Source organism: Lepus europaeus, chromosome 1 (genome assembly GCF_033115175.1).
Source record: "Lepus europaeus isolate LE1 chromosome 1, mLepTim1.pri, whole genome shotgun sequence".
Classification (NCBI taxonomy): domain Eukaryota; kingdom Metazoa; phylum Chordata; class Mammalia; order Lagomorpha; family Leporidae; genus Lepus; species Lepus europaeus.
Window position 1 is genome coordinate 32,195,053 of NC_084827.1, and position 22,005 is coordinate 32,217,057.

At 40.9% G+C, this 22,005-nt stretch overlaps 1 protein-coding gene across 4 annotated transcripts in view; it reads right to left on the reverse strand.

Annotated features, from left to right (window-relative positions):
* Positions 1–22,005, reverse strand: part of ST7 (suppression of tumorigenicity 7) — a 300,729-nt gene that overhangs the window by 138,309 nt on the left and 140,415 nt on the right. For all 4 annotated transcript variants that reach the window (XM_062207690.1, XM_062207863.1, XM_062207599.1 and 1 more), the window contains exon 2: positions 3,805–3,887. In XM_062207690.1, the coding sequence (XP_062063674.1) occupies positions 3,805–3,887 (83 nt within the window). The remainder of the gene's footprint in view (positions 1–3,804; positions 3,888–22,005) is intronic.

Genomic DNA, 22,005 nt, shown 5'->3' on the forward strand with positions numbered 1-22,005 from the left:
TCAATAAAATAATATATGCAAAGAATACAATAGAGTAATTGGCATTGAGATGGAACTCAATAAAGGGGCCTCTTGTTACTATGGATTGCTGTCCAATCATCACCTCTTCTACCAATTTCCCCAAAACATAATTTTTAAAATATACAATCCATGAACTGATTATTTTACTTATGATTCTAATTTTCTCTTTTGTTCTTAAGTCTTTTAAAAATTATGCCCAACATATCATTTATAGATGCATGTATAGGCACAGGACATGTCCATATATGAGTACATATTCACAGGGATATGGGGATCTATGTGTAGATGTCCAAACAACACGCAACACTTTCTCCATTCACTAACATTTTGAGAAAATTAAAAGGAGTATTTTCTGCGTATCTGTACCTTACCATTCTCAAAAGCAAGAACAAAACCCAGAAATTTTCTCCACTAAAATAAACATTGCCGGCAGAGGCTACTTCAAGCAGACTGGGCGAAACCTTCCTGGTAAATTAAAGACTAACTTGGCTGGTGGACTGTGATGACAGGTGTAGCTCCTGGGGCTGGAGCTGGACTGATACGAGAAGGCTTGTGCTTAGCAGACTTAGGGGCAGCTTGAAGATAAGCAAAGGAAACAGTTGTCTACACGGGTACAGGCATGGAACCCAAAGAGAAGAGAGATGGTACAGCAAACTCACTAGCTCTCAACTTGTAAGATTAACAACCACCAATGATATACAATACATGACTATTTGCATTTAAACAAATTAGTGTGAAAACAGCAGCACTTGACAAATGAATTCTATTTTTAAGTGTGTGTGTGGTTCAGTGAACTGACTCTCTTCACAGAGGAAATAAAGGGTCTGTCATTTTGACCCCTCTTCTCCTAAGAGATAATTTCAGTGTCTAGTATAGGAATCTTGAGGTCCCAAAACAACCAGTTTCCCTAGGGGCAGCCCTGTACTTTGAATGTTCAAAGCAGGCTCTCTGACTATTGCTCTGGGGAGGGCAGTTAGGTAATTGTCTCCCACGTGCCAGGAAACAAACCACTAAGCACACAGCTATTTGACAAAACACCTGATCCTCTGCCTGATTGCTGCCTCGCCCTGAAATGCACACAGCAGAACAGTGTCTGAACAGAAACCTCACTCGGAGTTCATTGCAACACCCAGCCAAGTTTGTTTCCTAAAAGCCAGACCACTCCAACATCAACAGACTCCATAGGAGCCTAAAAGCTACCAAGAGCTAGTCCCGCATTGTAGTTACTTTGCCCTCAGCGCAAAGCATCATTTTGGAGAAAATCCTTTCAAACTCTTCCTATCAAGAGGTTTTCCTTTGTTTAAAGCTTCCTATCAGTCAGGAGTATGTATCCAATGTACAAGACAGTCCAGCCGGGATCAGCAGCTGCACTCTACAAATACGAGGAAGCTTCCCCACCTCAGCTCTGGGGAAACCCCTTTACTGCTGATGGGACTTCGCCATTGCTGAATTAGAAAGGAAAATGACCACCGGGCCCAGCTCACCAGAGCGAAAAAGAAAAAACCCACACTCCAGTAATGAATCTACGCCTACAAACTCACACCAAGATGCTGCTAGAATAAAATCCAGACTTGCCGATTGTTCAGCAGGCTAGAAAACAGTTGAGAACTTACCTAGCGAGGCAATGCAATGAGTGAACACGGGCTGCCTGGCTGAGGTGGCCTGTGTTCCAGTGGTACTGTGCCATTTCTAGCTATGTGACCTAAGGCAGGTTACTAACTTGCCTAGTCTGTCTATTCAGCTAATGTGTAAGTAAAATGCAAACAACACTAGCAATTACTAGCACAGTCAGTGCTTCAGGTCAGCACCTGGCACATAAATGGGCGAGGGCCTTACGTGGAATGCACAAACAAAAACCTGCCTTGAGGTATCAGAGGGGATCGCTGGCTTCAGCATAAAGCTGTCTCCAGGGAGTTCACATTTTGTTGTTGTCATCAATAAAAAAATAAAATCAAAAATATATTGGGACAAAAACGTTAATATGTTACTTTAAACTACACATGGAGGCCTATAATACTTCTCCCTTCCTTCCAAGAAGGAAGCTAAGAGATTGCTGTGATTTCATCACACACTTACTAAGAATTCAAGAAGCTCGTGGAAAAATTTTCCAAGTCTGGAATTTCTTCAGTTCACTTAAGAATACCAAAGTAGGAACCTGAAGCCAGTAGGTTCTAGGCACAGCTTTGCTACAAACTGATACGTGCTTAGACAAAACACTTCCTTTTCTTTTCCTTGGAAGGCTCATTTTTCTCTTCTGAAGAAAATGAAGCACTGGGGCTGAATGACCATAACGTCCTAAGAGATCAAAAACCACTGGTTCCCCATAGCTTTCACTTCGATCACCTGTGTCGCTGAAACTGACTTCCCTTTTTCATCATTTTCTCTTCATTTTTACCTGTCCTCGGTCCTTTTCTGGATATTGCACAATTCCTGATATAGTAACAGAGCTTCTTACCTAGCTCTAAATAGTAAGTATGTTGCCTTGAATAAAAATCTATTTAACCACGCAAGTTAGAAACCTTCAGAGTGAGAGATTCACTCCTAAACCTCCAACATTCACCTTGATTTTTCTGTGGCACTCTAGAAAGGCAGCTTCTGCACCATTTTTCTCCAGCAAATTCCTCCTCAACTTGTTTCCCTCTTTCCTGGATCCGTAGATTAAAGAGCTTTCCAGAGACAATCTAAAGCCTCTCTCTTCTCCCATCATTGCTCTAGGTCAGATTCAAATCTTTTTGTTTGCTTACTTTTATCCTAAGAGAAGTAAATTCTTGAAGTCCTTGGCCTCAAAGGCCAGTGGTTTCCAGACTTCCAGTTTTTCCACTGTGTTAAAATTTCTCCTGTCTCCCATCACATTTGACGATCCCCTCTGGGGTTGCTAGTTTTCTTGCCAGTTCACAATAGTAAAATGACACCACCATACACTATCACCATAATTTCAGAAGGAAATTTTAGCATTAAAAACTAGAAGGGACAAAATTTCAGAATAAAATATAATCCTTACATGGAATAAAGAAGTGATCAACTTCATGGCTTTATGAACAAATCTCAACAGTGTCTTTTGTTGCTCGTGTCTTTACAGTACAGGAACGACTTCAGAGACATGCACAGGTGACCAGATCAGGACATACAACGCAATATGGTACACGTTACCGCATATACATTATTTCAATCCATTTTAAGGAGGAGCTTGCAAATGCTTCTCCTTACATTGGGTTGGACTTTACAGCCAGCATTGGGCTTTCTATATGGATCTCCACCAATGCAACTCTCTAGGAGGAATTCCTGCTGATATTCTTCACATTTTTGGGTCAATAATACCAACCTGAAACAACCCATATCTTGAATCCAGTAGCCCGTGTGATACAGTTCTGATATGGTCTGTCATAATTCATGTCAATACAGTCAAAGAAACAGAGCTTTATTTCTACTGATCTTGTTTATGTCAAATAATCCCTTTTGATGAGGAAAAATATTTTTTAGTTGATATAAATTTTACATTAGTTTTTTAGACATTAGAATTTGACAGAGAATTGTGCCTTCTCTTACTTTCTATATTATATACATTTGTTTTTCCTTTTCAACAAAAGTTATATATGAATGCTCACCATGTATTTCAATATTTTTTAGACATATATAACCTGGGTAGTGAAAGGCCTCTTAAGCGTGCAAGATAATCACTGTAAACCACTACTGTTAATTCTTCCACACTTGTTTCTCATACATATACTATCATATGCATTAGTAAACAATAGGTTTACAAGTAAGAAAGATTCTACCACTTACCAAAATAAGCCCTGATATTAGTGAGGACGTGCCTGTCAGGGCCACGTAGAACTTCGGTGTTAATGTGTTCAAAAACATGCTCACTGGAAAACAGAAAAGGGAAGAAGAACAAAGAAAGCATTAGCATGTCAGTAAAACCAAGAGTTTTGTTCATGTTTTCTTTCTGAGGAAATCATTTGTCCCTGATAAGAATTCTTAGGGGCTGGTGCTGTGGCGCAGTGGGTTAAAGCACTGGCCTGAAGCGCCGGCATCCCATATGGGCGCCGGTTTGTGTCCCAGCTGCTCCTCTTCGGATCCAGCTCTCTGCTATGGCCTGGGAAAGCAGTAGAGGATAGCCCAAGTCCTTGGGCCCCTGCACCCACGTGGGAGACCTGGAAGAAGCTCCTGGCTCCTGATTTCAGAAGGGCGCAGCTCCGGCCATTGTAGCCATCTGGGGAGTGAACCATCGGATGGAAGACCTCTCTGTCTGTACCTCTCTCTATAACTCTTTCAAATAAATAAAATAAATCTATAAAAAAAGAAGAATTCTTAAGATTCACAGCAAAGTCACATTAAAATGGTTCACATCATGTAGGGGCTGATTACTAGGTGTCAAGTTACATATCCTGAAAGAAAAAAGTTATGTATAAGGACAAAGGGCAACTTTATCATTTCTACCTCCCAAAATGATTGCTGAGAATACTTCTCATGGACTAATAACCACTGAAGAGTTTAATAAAACCAGTTTGTGACTGCTAGTCAAAAGGAAAAGGTGCTCTTATATTTTCTGTGGGACCTGCACATCAGAGCCCTTGAGAAGTCAACAGTAGTAGTTCAGCCTTAGAGCAATTGGAAAAAACTATAGTGAATATACTAAATAATCATTTAAATAACTGTATAATTGGGGCCAGCACCATGGCTCACTAGGCTAATCCTCCACCTGTGGCGCCGGCACCCCGGGTTCTAGTCCCAGTTGCCCCTCTTCTAGTCCAGCTCTCTGCTGTGGCTTGGGAAGGCAGTGGAGGATGGACCAAGTGCTTGGGCCCTGCACCCACATGGGAGACCAGGAGGAAGCACCTGGCTCCTGGCTTTGGATTGGCCACAGCGTGCCAGCCATAGCGGCCATTTGAGGGGTGAACCAACGGAAGGAAGACCTTTTTCTCTGTCTCTAACTCTGCCTGTCAAAAAAAAATATATGACTGTATAATTGAATAGTTAAATAACTGTTTAACCAAATCATTATTTAACAGTATGGTTACCCCTAAGGACAAAGCACAAACTAGCAAAAGGTAGCACATATCATTAAGTTTTTTTCAACTTCTTCAAAATGTCGCTAGATGACTAAAATCACTAAAAATTAATGTTCACTGCCAGGCACCCTCTTTACCAATCCTCATCACTCTTCACATCCAACATCTAGTTCATCTGGCTGCTCATTAAGTAAGCCACTGATTTTTTTATATATTGTACAAAATTTTATTACCAGAACTAAAACAGATACAATGAGTTTTTGCAAGGATATTCACATTTCTTGACTAAATCTGTTAGTGGAAGGAAACCACATCCAGTCTGGTTTCAGAATAAGGCTTTAGAGGAGGACTGCCCTGAGCTGGGCCAGACAGTGAAGTAAGATCACCGAAATGAACAGCTTCCATGTTCATTCATTCAACAAATATTTCATTCTGTTTATCAATGAGACCATGGATAAAGAATGAAAGAATGACTCACACACAGTTCCCGCCCTCCAGAAGCCCACAGTGCATCTGGGGAACACACAGTACACAAACAACCACTACAAAGCTTGATATGTGCATAGATAGGCCCTATACACAGGACGTTATGAAAACACACAAAAGGGATGAACCCAATGGGGGGCGGGGGCGGCAGGTGCAGGAGGATATCAGGGAAGGTGTCCAAGAGAAGAGGCCAACTCTGAGTCCTGAGGAGTAAGCCAGAGTTAACCAGACCAAAGAAAGAAGGAGGAGGAATAGGATGGCAGTTTGAGCAGAGAAAGGCACCTGCTTTAAGGTGCTCAAGAGAGAGACAGAGCCTTTTAAACAGATAGAAGGGATGAAGAGAGAAGGAGTTAGGGCAGTAACCCCTTTGTGAAGATGCAGAAGCAGAAGGTTTCAATGATTCCACTTTTCCTTGCTACCTGGGCTTCCTCTTAATAAGCCCTGCTCTGGGGGCCGGTGTGGTGGCACAGTGGGTTAACACCCTGGTCTGAAGCTCCGGCATCCCATATGGTCACCAGTTCGAGTGCCGGTTGCTCCACTTACGATCCAGCTCTCTGCTATGACCCAGGAAAGCAGTAGAAGATGGCCCAAGTCCTTGGGCCCCCGCACCCACGTGGGAGACCCAGAAGAAGCTCCTGGTTCCTGGTTCCTGGCTTCAGATCAGCACAGCTCTGGCTGTTGTGGCCAACTGGGGAGTGAACCATTGGATGGAAGACCTCTCTCTCTTTCTGCCTCTCCTCCCTCTGTGTAACTCTGACTTTCAAATAAATAATAAATAAATCTTTAAAAAAAAAGAAAAAAATAAGCCCTCCTCTGTTAAATGAGTGAGTTTAACTTCTGGTCTGCTATCGGCAATCACGAGAGACTGGACTAAGGCAGTGTGTGTGCTGAATGAAGTCCACATTCACAACTTGGAATATGTGGACTGTTCCAGAGTCCACATAGAAGAAGGAAAAGGAGGAGAGATCAACCTCAAGCTGGAACAGAAGAGGGAGCAGGTGCAGCGTAGTTGAGGAAGGTTTGCTCGATCATTTAAAATTGACAGCGATGTCATCTCTTGTGCAAGAGTTAGTGGAAGGAGGCAGATCTTTTAAAAGGAAACAATTATACTATAAGAAATCCTCCAGGCTGGCATTGTGGTGTAGTGGTAAAGCCACAGCCTGCGATGCCAGCATCTCAATATGGGTGCCGGTTCATGTCCCAGCTGCTCCACTTCCAATCCAATTTCCTACTAATGGCCTGTGAAAAGCAGCCGAAGATGGCTCAAGTGTTTGGGCCCCTGCTACCCACAGGGGAGTCCCAGATGAAGTTCCTGGCCCAGTGCTGGCTGCTGCAGCCATTTGGGGAATGAACCAGCAGGAAGAAGATTCTCTCTTTCTCTCTCTCTCTCTCTCTCTCTCTCTCTCTGTGTGTGTGTCTTTCTCTTTAAGTCTGATTTTCAAAAATAAATAAATCTAAAAAAAATCCTCTAAATTTCTCAAAATCCCCCTCTTCACACTATGAATGGTTTTATATTTCCCATTATTGAAAAAAAAAAATCACCGCTTGAAGACTATTTTCTTTGTTATTCTGTATTTATGAACATTCATATCTGTACCATATACTTTTCTAGGTTTGGGGGAACAAATTGATCACAGAATTTAATGAAAATTTCTAAAAGAAAAGAAAAAATACCTGGATTAGAAATATTTTACTAGCTGCTGTTAAGTTACCAGCAACAAAAGCATAAAGCAATGGAAAGGAAAGGTTTTCTACTGAAATTTGTGACTTTTAAAAAAGATCTATTTTATTTATTTGAAAGACTGAATTACAGAGAGAGAGGTAGAGACAGAGACAGAGAGAGAAAGAGAGAGAGAGAGAGAGAGAGAGAGAGAGATCTTCCATCCGCTAGTTCACTCCCCTAATGGCCGCAACAGCTAGAGCTGAGCTTATCTGCAGCCAGGAGCCAGGAGCTTCTTCCAGGTCTCCCACATGGATTCAGGGGCCCAAGTACCATCCTCCACCGCTTTCCCAGGCACATTAGCAGAGAGCTGGATTGGAAGTGGAGTAGCCAGCACTAGAACCAGTGCCTTTATGGGATGCCAGCACTGCTCTACAGTATCAGCCCCCAAACCCACTGCTTTGAAAGAGGAAAAGGAATCAGAATTAACTGATAAGTGAAAAGAAACAATAACATTATTTGAGTTTTTAAAACAGATAAAAGATTATACTAATTTGCTTTTAAAGTTTTACTGTCCTTTTGAAAATTAAAAAAAATGACAGACATAAAAATTGAAAATATTTTTGAGGTACCCTGTGAGGTGTCAACACATATATATATTGTATAACGTCCAACCAGGGTAAACATATCTATATCCTCAAACATCTATTTTTACGGTGAAAACATTCAATTCTATCTTTCAGGGTTTTTTATCTTTTTTTTTTTTTTATTCTTGAAAGAGAGACAGAGATGTACAGAAATTGTCTATCCACTGGTCCACGCCCTAAATACCCACAACAGCCAAGCCTGGGCCAGGCTGAAGCCTGGTGCTAGGAACTCAATCTGGGTCCCCCAAACAGGTGGCCAGGTCTTGACTCCATGAGCCATTACTGCTGCCTCCCACGATGTACATTAGCAAAAAGCCAGAACTGGAAACAGAGTCAGGAGTCAAATCCCAGCACTCTGATACAGGATATGGGTGTCCGAAGCAATGTCTTAAACTGTTGAACCAAATGCCAGCCCCCTCCCAGGTGTGTTTTTTTAATTAGAGAAATATAAACTATACTGATACTATCTATTGTCACCCTAGTATGTAGCAGAAGCCCAGAGCTTCTTGTTATATCTGACTATAACTGAGTATCTGCTCATCAATCTTTCCCATCCCTCTCTCCTGCCTTCCTTTCCCTCCCCAGCCTCTGGTAACCACCATGACACTTCCAGCTTCTTTTCTTAGGGTCCACATATAAGTGAGATCATGTGATGCTTGTCTTTCTATGCTTGGTTTCCCCTAACATAATGACTTTCATTTCCATCCATGTTGTAGCAAATAACAAGATTTCATCCTTTTTATGGCTTAGTGGTTCACGGCATTCACGTACCACACTTTATCCGCCCACTCATCAGTAGATGGGCATTTGAGCTGTTTCCATTTCTTGGCTATTGTGAATAGTGCTGCAATAAACAAAGGATTGCAAACTTCTCTTTGTCCACCTGACCTCATTTCCTTTGGATATACACAAAGTAGCAGCGTCACTGGATCATATGGGAGTTCTATTTTTAGTTTTTTCAGGACCATCCTGTTTCCACCATGGCTGGAAGGATTTACATTCCCACCAACAATGGATCAGGATTCCCTTGACTCCACGTTCTCACCAGCGTGCTATCTTTTGTCTTGATACCTCATTGTGCTTTGGATTTACATTTCCCTGATGATTAGTGCTATTGGGCATTTTTTTCATGTACCTGTTGGTCATCTGAATGTCATCCTTTGAGAAATGTCTGTTTAGATCTACTGCCTATTTTTTTTTATTGGATTCCTTGGTAATTTTTTGCTGTTGAACTGAGTTCCTTATATATTCTGGTGTTACCCTCTTGCCAAATACATAACTTGCAAATATTTTCTTGTCAGATACATAACCTCTGACCCAAAAAATCCACTCCAATGTCCTGAAGCATTTACTCTGTTTTCTTCTAGTAGTTTTGAAGTTTCACATCTTAAATTTAGATCTTTAACGCATTTTGATTTTTGTACCTAGTGGGATACAAGGCTCTAGTTTCTTCTGCATGTTAATATCCAATTTTTTCTAGCACCATTTATTGCAAAGGGTGTCATTTTTCTAATGCATGCTCTTACAGCTTTTGTCAGAGATCAGCTGGCTGTAGACACATGGGTTTACTTCTCGGGTCTCTATTCTATTCCATTGGTCTAAGCATCTATTTTTATACCAATGCAATGCTGTTTTAATGCAGCTTTGCAACATTTTAAAATCAGGTAGTGTAAAGCTTCCTGCTTTGTTCTTTTTAATCAAGAAGGCTTTGGCTGGGGCCAGCATTGTGGCACAGCAGGTAAAGCCACGGCCTGCAAAGCTGGTGTCCAATACTGGCACTGGTTCAAGCCCTGGCTACTCTACTTCTGATCCAGTTCAGAGCTAATGCTTCTGGGAAACCAGAGGAAGATGGCCCAAGTGCTTGGGTCCCTGCACCTACATGGGATACCTGGAAGAAGCTCCTGGATCCTGGCTCCTGGATCCTGGCTTTGGTCTGGCCCAGCTCTGGCCGATGCAACCATTTGGGGGAGTGAACTAGTGAATGGAAGATCTCTCTCTCTTCTGTTTCTGCCCCTCTCTCTCTGTAACTCTGCCATACAAATGAATGAAATAAATTTTATTTTTAAAAAAAAGGCTCCAGCTTTGGCTGTTTATGGTTTTTTGTGGTTTTATACAAATTTTAATAGTACTTTTTTCTAATTTTATGGAAAAACACCACTGGCATTTTGACAAAGATTGCACTGAATCTACAAATTACTTTGGGTGGTATAGACAATTTAACAATATTGATTCTTCCAATCTATGAACACGGGATGATTTTTCATTACTTTGAGCCCTCTTCAATCTTTCATCAATGATTTAGAGTTTTTCTTGTATAAATCTTTCACTGTTTGATTAAATTTATTCCTATTTCTTTTTTGTAGTGATTAGAAATGCGATTGCTTTCTTAATTTCTTTTCCCAGATAATTCACTATTAGTGACTAACAATGCTACTGATTTTACATATTGACTTTGTATCCTGTAACTTTGCTAAATTTGTTTATTAATTCTAATAGCTTTTTGGTGGAGGCCCTGGCGTTTTTGGCATATAAGGTCATGTCATTTGCAAACAATGACAATTTTACCTCTTCTTTCCCAATCTGTATGACTCTTACTTCTTTTTCTCTTGCTTAATTGCTCTAAAACTTACACTATTGTGAATAAATGTTTTTATTTGGTAATGATTACATAGCAGTGGTGATTAATAACTTCAGTTCACCTGTTATATCCACTTGTAGAAATATGGCTAAAGCTGAGAGAGATAATGGTACACATTAAGAGAAAGATATAAATGGAGAATGAGAAAAGCAGCAATATAAACATTTAACAAGTAGGAAGTTGTCATATTAAAATCGATTAATCTTATAGTTCTACTGAATATTATAGCTGAAAACATTAGGACATAACATTTGGCAATTTTGGAAATAAATATAAACACTCAGTAATTTTCATTTCAATCTATTTATCTTTGTATTTAAAGTTTACAACAAAACACTTCCAGATATTAGAGACTTTAATTCTCACTTCAACTCTATGACATCGATATTATTGTTTATTTTATTTTGCAGCTAGAGGCTGGGTTGGGCAAAGACCTGACCGAGAGTTGACCTGCCCCCAGGCTCCTAACCACAGCATCAGAAAGTATACATGGATAGTAATGAAAAGCATTAAGCCACAAAAGAAAACAGAAAGATTGTAGTCTTTCTTTGGAAAAGAGAGGAAGCTCTAAATAAATGATGCTACAGGATAGATGTTTGTAATATTATACTTATTTTTACCTCCAACCCTTAAAGGTAAGTCTACTATAATTTTGTTACTTATATTTAAAGTGCCAGGGTGGAGACAGGAAGCCATCATGGACAGGGGTGGGTGATCAAGTTTAAGATCATTCCATTAAATGAGGAAGACAGCAAACTACAGGCTGGGCTGTCCTAAAACCAGGAATATTTTTGCCTATTTGCATCAGGATCACTAGAAACTATTTTTGAAAACATAGTACAGACTATTAAAGTATCTAAAAGTTGGACTAGAAAACTGTAGGCTATGTGCTTTGAGACAGAAAAATGAATATTCCTAAAATTTCACACATTAATATTACCTTCATACCTGTTGAGGTTAGGGAAGACAAATAGGTAAAGACTAATCTAGCTATGAAGAATAAATTCATAAAATTTCACTAATGCTCTATTTCAACCCAGAAACAAAACTGAATAGAGCTTGGGGCCTTCCGTGCGAGCCAGCTGGGTACCTCTGACAGGTCACTGCTCACAGAATACTACAGCAGTTATTCAGAGAGCCTCAGGGGCTGCATCACACAGAGCTCCGATGATGCTGAATTTTAACTTAGCACTGCCTTCATGGCCCTGAAAAGAAACTATGTAGGAAGTGTGGCTAAATAGGTTGAAAATTAAATGACTTCTGTGGATCATAGAAGAGTGGGGGCAAGAAGATGATACAATAGGTTCAAATCCCTCCCTGGAGGGAATCAGAGCACCAGAAGGTGTACTTGGGAATCTTGGAATGGCCCTATGAGGTTATGTCTCTGAGCCAGGCACGTTTCTGGGTTGTTTATGGTGTTCTTCCTTTTGTGATTTGGCATCTTACATTACCTTAGTTGTAGAAAGCAGAAGAGACTGAGTTGAACTGTGTAAATAACAACAGTGATAGCAGCTGTCACCCTAACATTTACTGAGCATCTTCTATGTGCCAAGCCCTGTGCTACAGACTATAACCTATGAAGCAAATCATCTGCACTGTTGTTTGTCCTTATGCTGCGCATGGAAGCCACACAGAACAAATGAACGCTCAATTAACAGAGGGTCCTAGTAATTGGACTCTAGTTTCTTGTGGTGGTTACTAAACTTGAAAGCTAATTTGAAGGTAGCCATCTTAGAAGCAGAGAGAGGACTGAGTTCCCACAGTCTATCACATGGTCCTAAATCTCTGACTGCTACCTTACTAGATTCTGTGGGAAGAGCCAATTCAGCCACGGGCCACACTAGAACCACCTGCAATCCTATTCTTGTTTTGAGTCCCCAGGCCCATTGTGGCTTATGATATAAACCATATTAAAGCCTGCACCATAACCCAAGCACATGGTTTTCATCAGTAGGGATGAATATCAGAGGTCACAGTATCTTTTAGGCTCTAAGACTGGTATATCAGGCCGGACTAGGAAAACTGTCTATTTCTTGAAAAGGAATATTTCTGATTTAGTTATAGAAAGCACTTAAAGGCATGTAAGTCTAGCAGAAATCTAGTTTCAAACTTTTTTCTCAGACCTCCAAAGTGAATTAGGAAACACACTGGAATAGTTGAATTTTTTCCATTTTTTATTCTCTTCCTGTATGTCACTGTTCTTTCAACCTTGCTAACATCTCTCTTCCTTTCTGTCATCTTCCATTAAATAAGGTTGCAACTTCACTTCGCTTCTTCATTTATCAAAGAGCAAGAAAAAGAAAAATGGAAATTTTACAAGCTTAGTTTCTGCACATAATTTTTATCAAATATCTGGATTACAGTTTTTCAAATTAGAGAGGGGCTGGTGTTGTTAAACTGTACCTTGCAATGCCAGCATTCCAGATGAGCACTAGTTTGAGTCCTGGCTATCTGGTTTCCAATCCAGCTCCCTGCTAATGCACCTGTAAAGGTAGTGGATGAAGGCCCAAGTACTTAGGCCCCTGCCACCCACAGGGAAGACTTGAATGGAGTTTTTCAAGTCTGGCTCCTGGCTCCTGGCTGTGGGCTGGCTCAGCCCTGGTTGTTGCAGCCATTTGAGGAATGAAACAGCAGATGGAAAATCAATCAATCAATCAATCTCTCTCTGACACACTGCTCCAAATAAAAAATAACTAAATCTTTTTTTAAAAATAGAGAATTCATTATTTTCCCAGAATGACCCTGTGATAGGCAAACCCTAAAATGTCCCAGTGATCCCAGTCCTCCTGGTATGCACAGCCTTATAAAACTCCTTCTCTTTCAGTGTAGCGGAATATAGACTTGTTTCTTTTCTTTTCTTTTCTTTTTTTTTTCTTACAGGCAGAGTTAGACAGTGAGAGAGAGAGAGACAGAGAGAAAGGTCTTCCTTCCCTTGGTTCACCCCCCAAATGGCTGTTACGGCCGGCACGCTGCACCAATCCAAAGCCAGGAGCCAGGTGCTTCCTCCTGGTGTCCCATGCAGCTGCAGGGCCCAAGCACTTGGGCCATCCTCCACTGCCTTCCTGGGCCACAGCAGAGAGCTGGACTGGAAGAAGAGAAACCAGGACAGAATCAGCACCCCAACCGGGACTAGAACCCGGTGTGCCTGCGCTGCAGGTGGAGGATTAGCCTAGTGAGCCGCGACGCCTGCCCTAGACTTCTTTCTAACAAAGAACTACTTAAGATTTCACCTTGGTACCAGACACAGCAGAGATCTTTGTTACTAGTTTAATGAAGTAAGTGGCCATGCTAAGGAGACTATGTGACAATGGACTTCAGGCAGCTTCTACAACAGGCAATAAAAAACTGAAGTCCTCAGTTCTAGAACAACAATTTTTGCCAGTAACTAATGAGTTCAACGTACAGATTGAAATCACAGTCTTGATCAGAGTTTTGGGAGACACAGAATAAAAGACCCAGTTAAGCTATGCCTGGACTCCCACAGAGGTAGGAGATAATAAAAGTGTGTTGTTTTAAACTTCTATATTTATAAAAATTTGTTATTCATCAATATAAAACCAATCTGGTCATCAACATAATTCATGAAAGTGAAAGTCAGTGTGGACATCTAATAAAGATGACTAATTGCAGTGTGCTCAGAAAGAATGCTATGATAGGCCACCTCTATGTGCCCCCAAGAGCTTCTTTCTTGGAGGTTCATAAATAAAATGCGACTTCTACCTCTACTACACTCATATGCTATTCCACCACCTGATATGTAAATGGCTTTACAAACTGGCCAATATTAAAGTAGAAGCTTATGAAGAACTCTTTAAATCTGGGAATGAAACATCTTCATTTTACTACAAGTCTTTTTTCCTAGGCACAACTTATATATTTGCACATTTTTTAAAAACTCAGTTTACTGATAGGCATGCATGCATCAGTAAATTCAATTAAGGATTAAAAGCACCCCAAGACCAATTATCTTCCTTATTTGTTGCTTATCCTCTTCCTGCCCTTCAATCCATTCTCACAATTCCCTTGGTAAGTCCTTGGCGTTTATTCTTGTGAGGGGAGGACAGGACATGGATGTATATTTTTAGATTCATTCTTATGGCAAGAAATCCTCATAAATCACTGTGTCCACTGTTGCTCCACCCTAGATGTTACCTCAGCAATTTCACACGTACACTGCTTCTGCTTTCGTGGGCATCTGACTGAAGAGAGGAGCTGAGTGCATTCTCTTCGCTCAGCTGTGATCTGGGAAACTATATTGATGCAAACTGCACCGGTGTGAACACTACAGTGCTCAGTCTTCATGGCTCCTTTCCCCTTGTTGGAGGAAAGCCATCCATCAGCCTTCCCTGTCACCATGAGAGACTGCCCACACCCCATCACACACAAACCTTGATAAACTTCAAGGACTAGTAAAGTGGGATCTCAGAGTATCTGTTCCCCTTCATTTAGAAATAGGCTGATAATGAGCAACTCTACACTGGCCAAGAGAAGAAAGGGAGCTGAGCATTTGGTGCTACAGTTAGGACACTGCTTGGGGCACCCACATCCTATATCACGGAGCGCTGGATTCAAGTCTTGGTTCCACTGCTTTAATCCAGCTTACTATTAATGCACATCTTGGAAGGCAGCTACTGATAGCTCCCTGCCACTCACGTGGGAGACTCAGATGGAGTTCTGGACTCCTCCCATCAATATGGCCCAGTCTCAGTTGTTATGGGAACTTGGGGAGTGAATCAACGGATGGAACATCTCTCTCTCTCTATCTGTCTTTCAAATACAATGAAAATAAGTTAGAAAACAAAACTTACAGAAAAATTCCTGTATACGTTCTTACTATGTTCTTAAACATTTAAAACATGCTTAATTTGGGGTTGAAGACAATTTTATGAATGCTTCTGTTTCTCATAAACTATATAGCAGTAAGGAGAAAATCTTGCCCATGGTTAGACTGCAGAGAGATAGAAACTTTGCCAAGACAAGGCACTCTGAGCTCTGGGCAATGCTGGGCCATAAGCATTCACACTGTGTCTCAATCTGCCAGCACCCAGCACAGAGCCAGGTCCACAGAAGCAGTCAGTGTTCAATGGCTGCTGACTGACTGCATTGGGGCAGAGCTCTGGGTGAGAAAATTCTAACAAGCATTCTCCCAGGACTTGCAATTATCAATTCCATATGAAAATATAAATATGGCAAAACTAGACATCTTTACTGGCTAATACCTTGTCTTTTGGGGTCTGTGTGTGTTTCTATCCCCAGAGTATCTGTACAGTACAGATGCATATTAGTAGACTGTGAGACTGTTGGTCATTAACAAATTGAGAAAGTCCCAGATAACACTCAGAAATCAGTTATTTAAGATAGTTAAGGATTTATCTTATTAAACACCAAAGACACTTTTTAGGTTGAAAGCAACTTCACAAGGAAATCCTTGCATGATACATTGCATACTTGACTGTATCTTTAAATGTCCTGAACATATTTCAATCTTTGATAGCTCAAAGCCATCAAAATTACTATAAACTCTACTACTATACTAGTAGGCAGCAATGTTTTCAGAAACAGTGGAAGTATTCTGGGTTATTTCCCTCCAAAACTAAGTGACCTTGGACAGATGTGGGTTTTTTAAAACAAAAAATTTCATACTACTTTTGTAATCTGACATGTTATCAAGAATTGATTATTATCTGTTCTTGTGTGCCTTCTTCAAACTCTTGTCTCTCCTTCCTAAAGTGCTAGTTAAAATCATTGACTTTAAAGGCAAATAACCAGATTTGGTAATTCAATAGACATTTATATTTAAAGTGTGCCAGGCGCTGTGTAAAATGCTGGGAATACGACACATAGTTCTTGTCCTCCAGGATTCTGCATGTGTGTGGGAGAAGTAGACATGTTCATAATAAACAGGCAGTTAGAATTCTGAGTGTTGCTCTGGAAAATAAAGTTGGTGCTCATAACTCAGCCCTGGGCAGGTATGGGGACCAAATGTGCCTTAAAGAATGTTCCTTTGAGAAGGCTGCTAAGCACAGCCTCAAGGAATGTACACTGGAACTGTGTAAAATAAGAGCTGTGGTTGAAAACCAAAGTTCAGGGACCGCCTAGCTAAGTCTTTGATATTCATCTGTATGAGGCCTGTTTTTTCTAACCTAGCACTTGGTGGTCTGGAGAGCTGAAATGCCTGGATTGCAGAGGTCTCGGAAGGTTCTCACGGTAGTGAATTTTAATACATGCTTGCAGACAACGGTTGTGGCGAGAGGTTGAAAAGAAAACTGCTAGTGGTTCTCTGATTCACACTGCAGTGCTCCAGAAGGCATCACTACAACAGCCAGGCAGCATGTGCCAGGGCTTTTTCATGATCTTGAAGTGAATGTGGTTGCTGGCTTCTCATTTACTATTTCTTTACTGGCAGTTATACAGAAAAATATTACAGAAATTTTTGTGGTTGGATTTAGGAAATTTACATGCTGCAAAGCTGAATCAAGCAAATCCATTACTTAATGTGCTAAAACAGAGAAAACTAATAGAAGAGTTCAAAATACTGGTAGCAATCAGCTATTTGAACAGGTAATTGTTAGATCTAAAAATGCATAGAAATACCTAAGAAAGGTAAGGAGAATATTAACAAAAGAAAGATAACAAAGATCAATATTTTAAAGTATCTTCCAGTATATGCTCTACATTTATTAATTATTAGCTAATTCAATTATCAAAATGCATTTAGCTTACAAAAATATGATTCAATGAGAGTAGGAAATATGGTAATAATGACACTGATACTTCCTTTGAGAAGGGAAAATTAGAGACCCACCCAAATAACAAAGAACAGAATAGAAAAATATCAGAAGAGAGTCTCAGATAAAATCTAGAAGGGACTGGCACTGTGGCATAGCAAGTAAAGCTGCCTCCTGTAGTGTTGGCATCCCATAGGGGTACCGGTTTGAGTCCCAGCTGTTCCATGTCTGATCCAGCTCTCTGTTATGGCCTGGGAAGGCAATAGAAAATAGCCCAAGTCCTTTGGGTCCCTGCACCAGCGTGGCAGATCTGAATGAAGCTCCTGGATCCTGGATTTGGATCAGCACAGCTCCAGCCCTTGCAGCCAATTGGGAAGTGAACCAGCGGATGGAAGACCTCTCTTTCTTCCCCTCCTTCTGTGTGTAACTCTGACTTTCAAATAAATAAATAAATTCTGGGGGGAAACAGGGCAGCTAAGGAGAAGCAGCAGAAGAGAACACTGACTCAAACACCAGACAGTAAGAACTGTGCTACTTTACTTAGCAGCAGTGAGAAGATACTTGACATCCATGAACAGATGTGTGACACAGATGCCTCTAGTAATAATAGAGCAGTGCATAAAATGTGTTCCTGTGGGAATTATTTCAAAGGGGAGCACCTGTAATCCCACTATGGTAGGGAGTTGGGCACATCAGATGTTGCACAGGTGAATCAACAGGGTATGGCTGTTGACAATGTGACATCAAGGAGAAGAGTCAAGGGAACGTTGGCCAAGTGGAGCCAAAACTAGATTCCAAGCGAGAAAGACCAGGAGTGGAAAGGCAGAAAGCACAGGCTACCTCCAACGGAAGTCTGACAGTCAAAAGAAAGGAGTTTATCCATAAGTTTGACTTGAAAAATGGTATCAAATGAGTCAGTAAGTAAATTATGAATATAAGGCAAACCTTTATTCCAAGAGCAATCAGCTTTTCTAAGAGACACCGGTTAATTCTCACACCAAACTCTTCTTTTTTTTATTTTTATTTATTTATTTATTTATTTATTTGAGAGGTAGAGTTACAGCCAGTGAGAGGGAGAGACAGAGAAAGGTCCTCCCTTCCATTGGTTCCCTCCCCAAATGGCTGCAAGGGCCAGAGCTGAGCCGATCTGTAGCCAGGAACCAGTAGCTTCTTCATGGTCTCCCACACGGTGCATGGGCCCAAGCACTTGGGCCATCCTCTACTGCTCTCCTAGGCCACAGCAGAGAGCTGGATTGGAAGAGGAACAGCTGGGACTAGAACCGCTGCCCATATGGGATGTCAGTACCGCAGGCAGAAAATCAACCCACTGCGCCATGGCACTGGCCCCTTTTTCTCTTCTTTAAAAAAAAATTACTTGAAAGACAGACAGGGAGAAAGAAAAAGACAATAAGATCTCCCATCTGCTGGTTCACTGCCCCCCCACACACACCCCCAATGCCTGTAACAGCAAAGGTTGGAACAAGACAAAGCCAAGAGCCAGGAAGTCAACCTGGGTCACCAAGGTGAGTGGCAATGACCCAAATATTTAAGCCATCACTTACTATCACCCAGAGTGCACATCAGCAGAAAGCTGGAATTAAAAGTGAAATCAGGACTTGAATCAGGCACTCAAATATGGGATGTGGGTGTCTCAAGTTGTGTCTAACTTTTAAGAGAATTTCTGAAAAAGTAAACCCTAACTTAGAATTCAATTTTAATTTAACTATCCATGGACTACAGCTTCTTCTCTAACCCAAAATATCTTCCTCACAACAAATTTGTAAGATATAGTAAATCATTAGACATGTGTCATTTCTAAGAAGCTTATTTTTATGTATGCCTTTAAAAAAAATTAAAACACAGTCAAGCATTTTGACATGGTTTTGAACCTGACCATCACACACAGGTATAGTCTATTTTATCAGCTAGGATTATTTGACAAAATAAATCTGTTTTCTATTTTATTTATTCTGAATTTTGCACTATTGCTTACTTACTTTGTATTGAAATCCTCTGCTAACTTAGAGCTGAAGAGTTTGCCTCAAAAGAGGATAATGTTTTGGGCTAGAGAAGCAGCAATAGGCCATGATAAATAAAATTCAGATTTGACTTTAAGTTAGGTTTTACTTTTTATTAAATTCTCGAAGAGCTCAAGGACCAATTTACTTCTCTTCTGAGAAGAAAGATACTCTACAGAAGACTGGCTGCTGGAAGCTGGGTTAAGTCTATCTCCCTCTGAGGACGGGTGCATAACCCCTAGAGATAAGAAGCCACATGGGAAACCACCAGGCAGGCCAGTAATTTCATCTTCAGCTGCTCTAACTGCCTGGTTGCTAAAAATAAGCCCTTGATTTTAAAATGTTCAATTCTAGTAACTACATTTGCTTTGCATTTGCATCAAATGACTGGATACTATTCTAGAGGTCACCTGAAACTATCTCCCCAGGTTGGAGGCTGGCAGTAAGCTGTAATTCGCAAATCTCAAATGTACCTTGTTTGCCAAGTGACAGTAGAAACTGAAGTTCTTTTTTAAGTGGATAAGCCAGTTTTCCAAATATACATAGATTTAGATAGATGATATAGAGATATAGATAGCTATAGATATAGACATGGATATAGATGCTTCTAAATTCCAGATACTCTATGTAGTCCTTAATACAAACGCTCCCAGTCACTGTGGATGGCATTTTTCTCTCTTTCAGTGGTTTTTAGACATCGTCATCCCTCACTATGAATGATCCATTCACCAGTATTTCATGTTTTCAGTTAGCAATTGCCTAGATTTTTAGAAGCCTGGCAGTTTCCCTCTAAGTGGATTTGTAGTTGGTGAAAACCCAAAGTTAATGAAGCCATAGTCCTGGGTCCGAATGAATGAATTAAACTCACATGGAAAAATTCTGTGCCACAAACTTAGAATGGCCCTGTGACCAGCTATGGTACAAACAAGTATCACTCCCAGGGGCCAAGCATCATATTAACTATAAAACAACCCCATTTTAATTTTTTAAAAGGAAGGGGATTGCTTCTCAAGCAATCTAAGATTTTCTTTAAATACAGGATATTTTTAAAATATCATTCGGGGGAAAACCAGGAAAAAAGAAAAATCAGCACACAAAAAACTGATAGTGATGACCTGCACAGGCTGTTTTTCTTAGAAACTGTTGCTAAGATCAAATCATACAGATACAGAGACCAAACCACAAAGAAATATGTAACATGATTACTCATTAAGCAAATATAGTAAATGATTTAGAAAATGCCATCTTCAAAATAAGGTCATTAACTGCAAAGTCTCCAATATGATTGCTATGACAAAAAAAGTCTCATATGGCCACACTTTTAAATAATTGCTTCAATTACACACAGACACACAGACACACAGAGTGGAAAAAAGACCTGATCACTATTTGCCAATATTTACCATGGGCTGGGTATTCCCACATGTTGGGCACTATTTCATGTGTTCATGGCATGTTTATTTATCATTTGATCCCCATCTCAGCCTTGCAAAGTTAGCATTATCCCCATTTTTCAAGAATGAAACTGAGCTCTTCAAGGTTAAATGACTGACCCATAGGCATGCAGCTAGTAGGTGAACAAATTGATTTGAACATAGCTCTACCTGACCCAAAGCTACACTCCTTCTGTCTCAGCATATCCTTCTGTTGAGTAACTGACAAAATATTTAAAGAGATAAAACAAACAGAAATGTGCAACTTTCAGATTTGCTGTTCAAGCTTTGCAACGTTTACTACCTCCACTGAAACGGCAGTTTAGTGCTTGATTCAAGGCCAAGCTCTATGTGCTACCCCAAACCACAGGCTTGGTCTAGGGTACATGGACCCAACAATGACTTCCTCTTGATCTGAGGGTGAAGGAGAGTGGCTGATGACTGAGGGACTGTATTACCACACAAAACTCAAGTTAATGACTGCAAGGTTAGCAATGCAGTGTGAGGTCTACACATCCTGATGTTTGTTCTAGTCTGTCTCTTACCCAGTGCCAGATACTTCCCATAGGGAAGGGTGGCACTGTGTTCTGATCAGAACAGAAACATGAACATAGAAGATCTGGATCCCCTCTCTGACGCTTTGTTAGCTACTTTTCATTTTTCTCTATTTAAAATTAAAATGCGAGTATTTTCTGATGCCACTAAGTGTTTTTGAGGGACCAGCACTGTGGTACAGCAGGTTAAGCTACCATTTGTGATGCTGTCATCCCATATGGAAATGCCAGTTTGAGTCCCGGTTTCCCTGATTCTGATTCAACTTCCTGTTAATGCACAGGGAAGACAGCAGAGGACAACCCAAGTACTTGTGCCCCTGCCACTCACATGAGAGACATAGTGAATTCTGGGCTCCTAGTTTCTGTCTGGCCTAGCCTTGGTAGATATGGCCATTTGGCGAGTGAACTAGTGGATGGGAAGATTTTTCTCTCTTTACATCTCTCTCTATTGCTCTGCCCTTCAAACGAATGAACGATAGAATGAATGCATGAATCTTTAAAGATATATACAAATTTTCTTTTAAAACATTGTTGGCCAGCGCCGCACCTCAATAGGCTAATCCTCCGCCTTGTGGAGCCAGCACACCGGGTTCTAGTCCCGGTTGGGGCACCGGATTCTGTCCCAGTTGCTCCTCTTCCAGGCCAGCTCTCTGCTGTGGCCTGGGAGTGCAGTGGAGGATGGCCCAAGTGCTTGGGCCCTGCAACCCATGGGAGACCAGGAGAAGCACCTGGCTCCTGCCTTCAGATCAGCGCAGTGCGCCAGCCGCAGTGCACCAGCTGCAGCAGCCATTGGAGGGTGAACCAATGG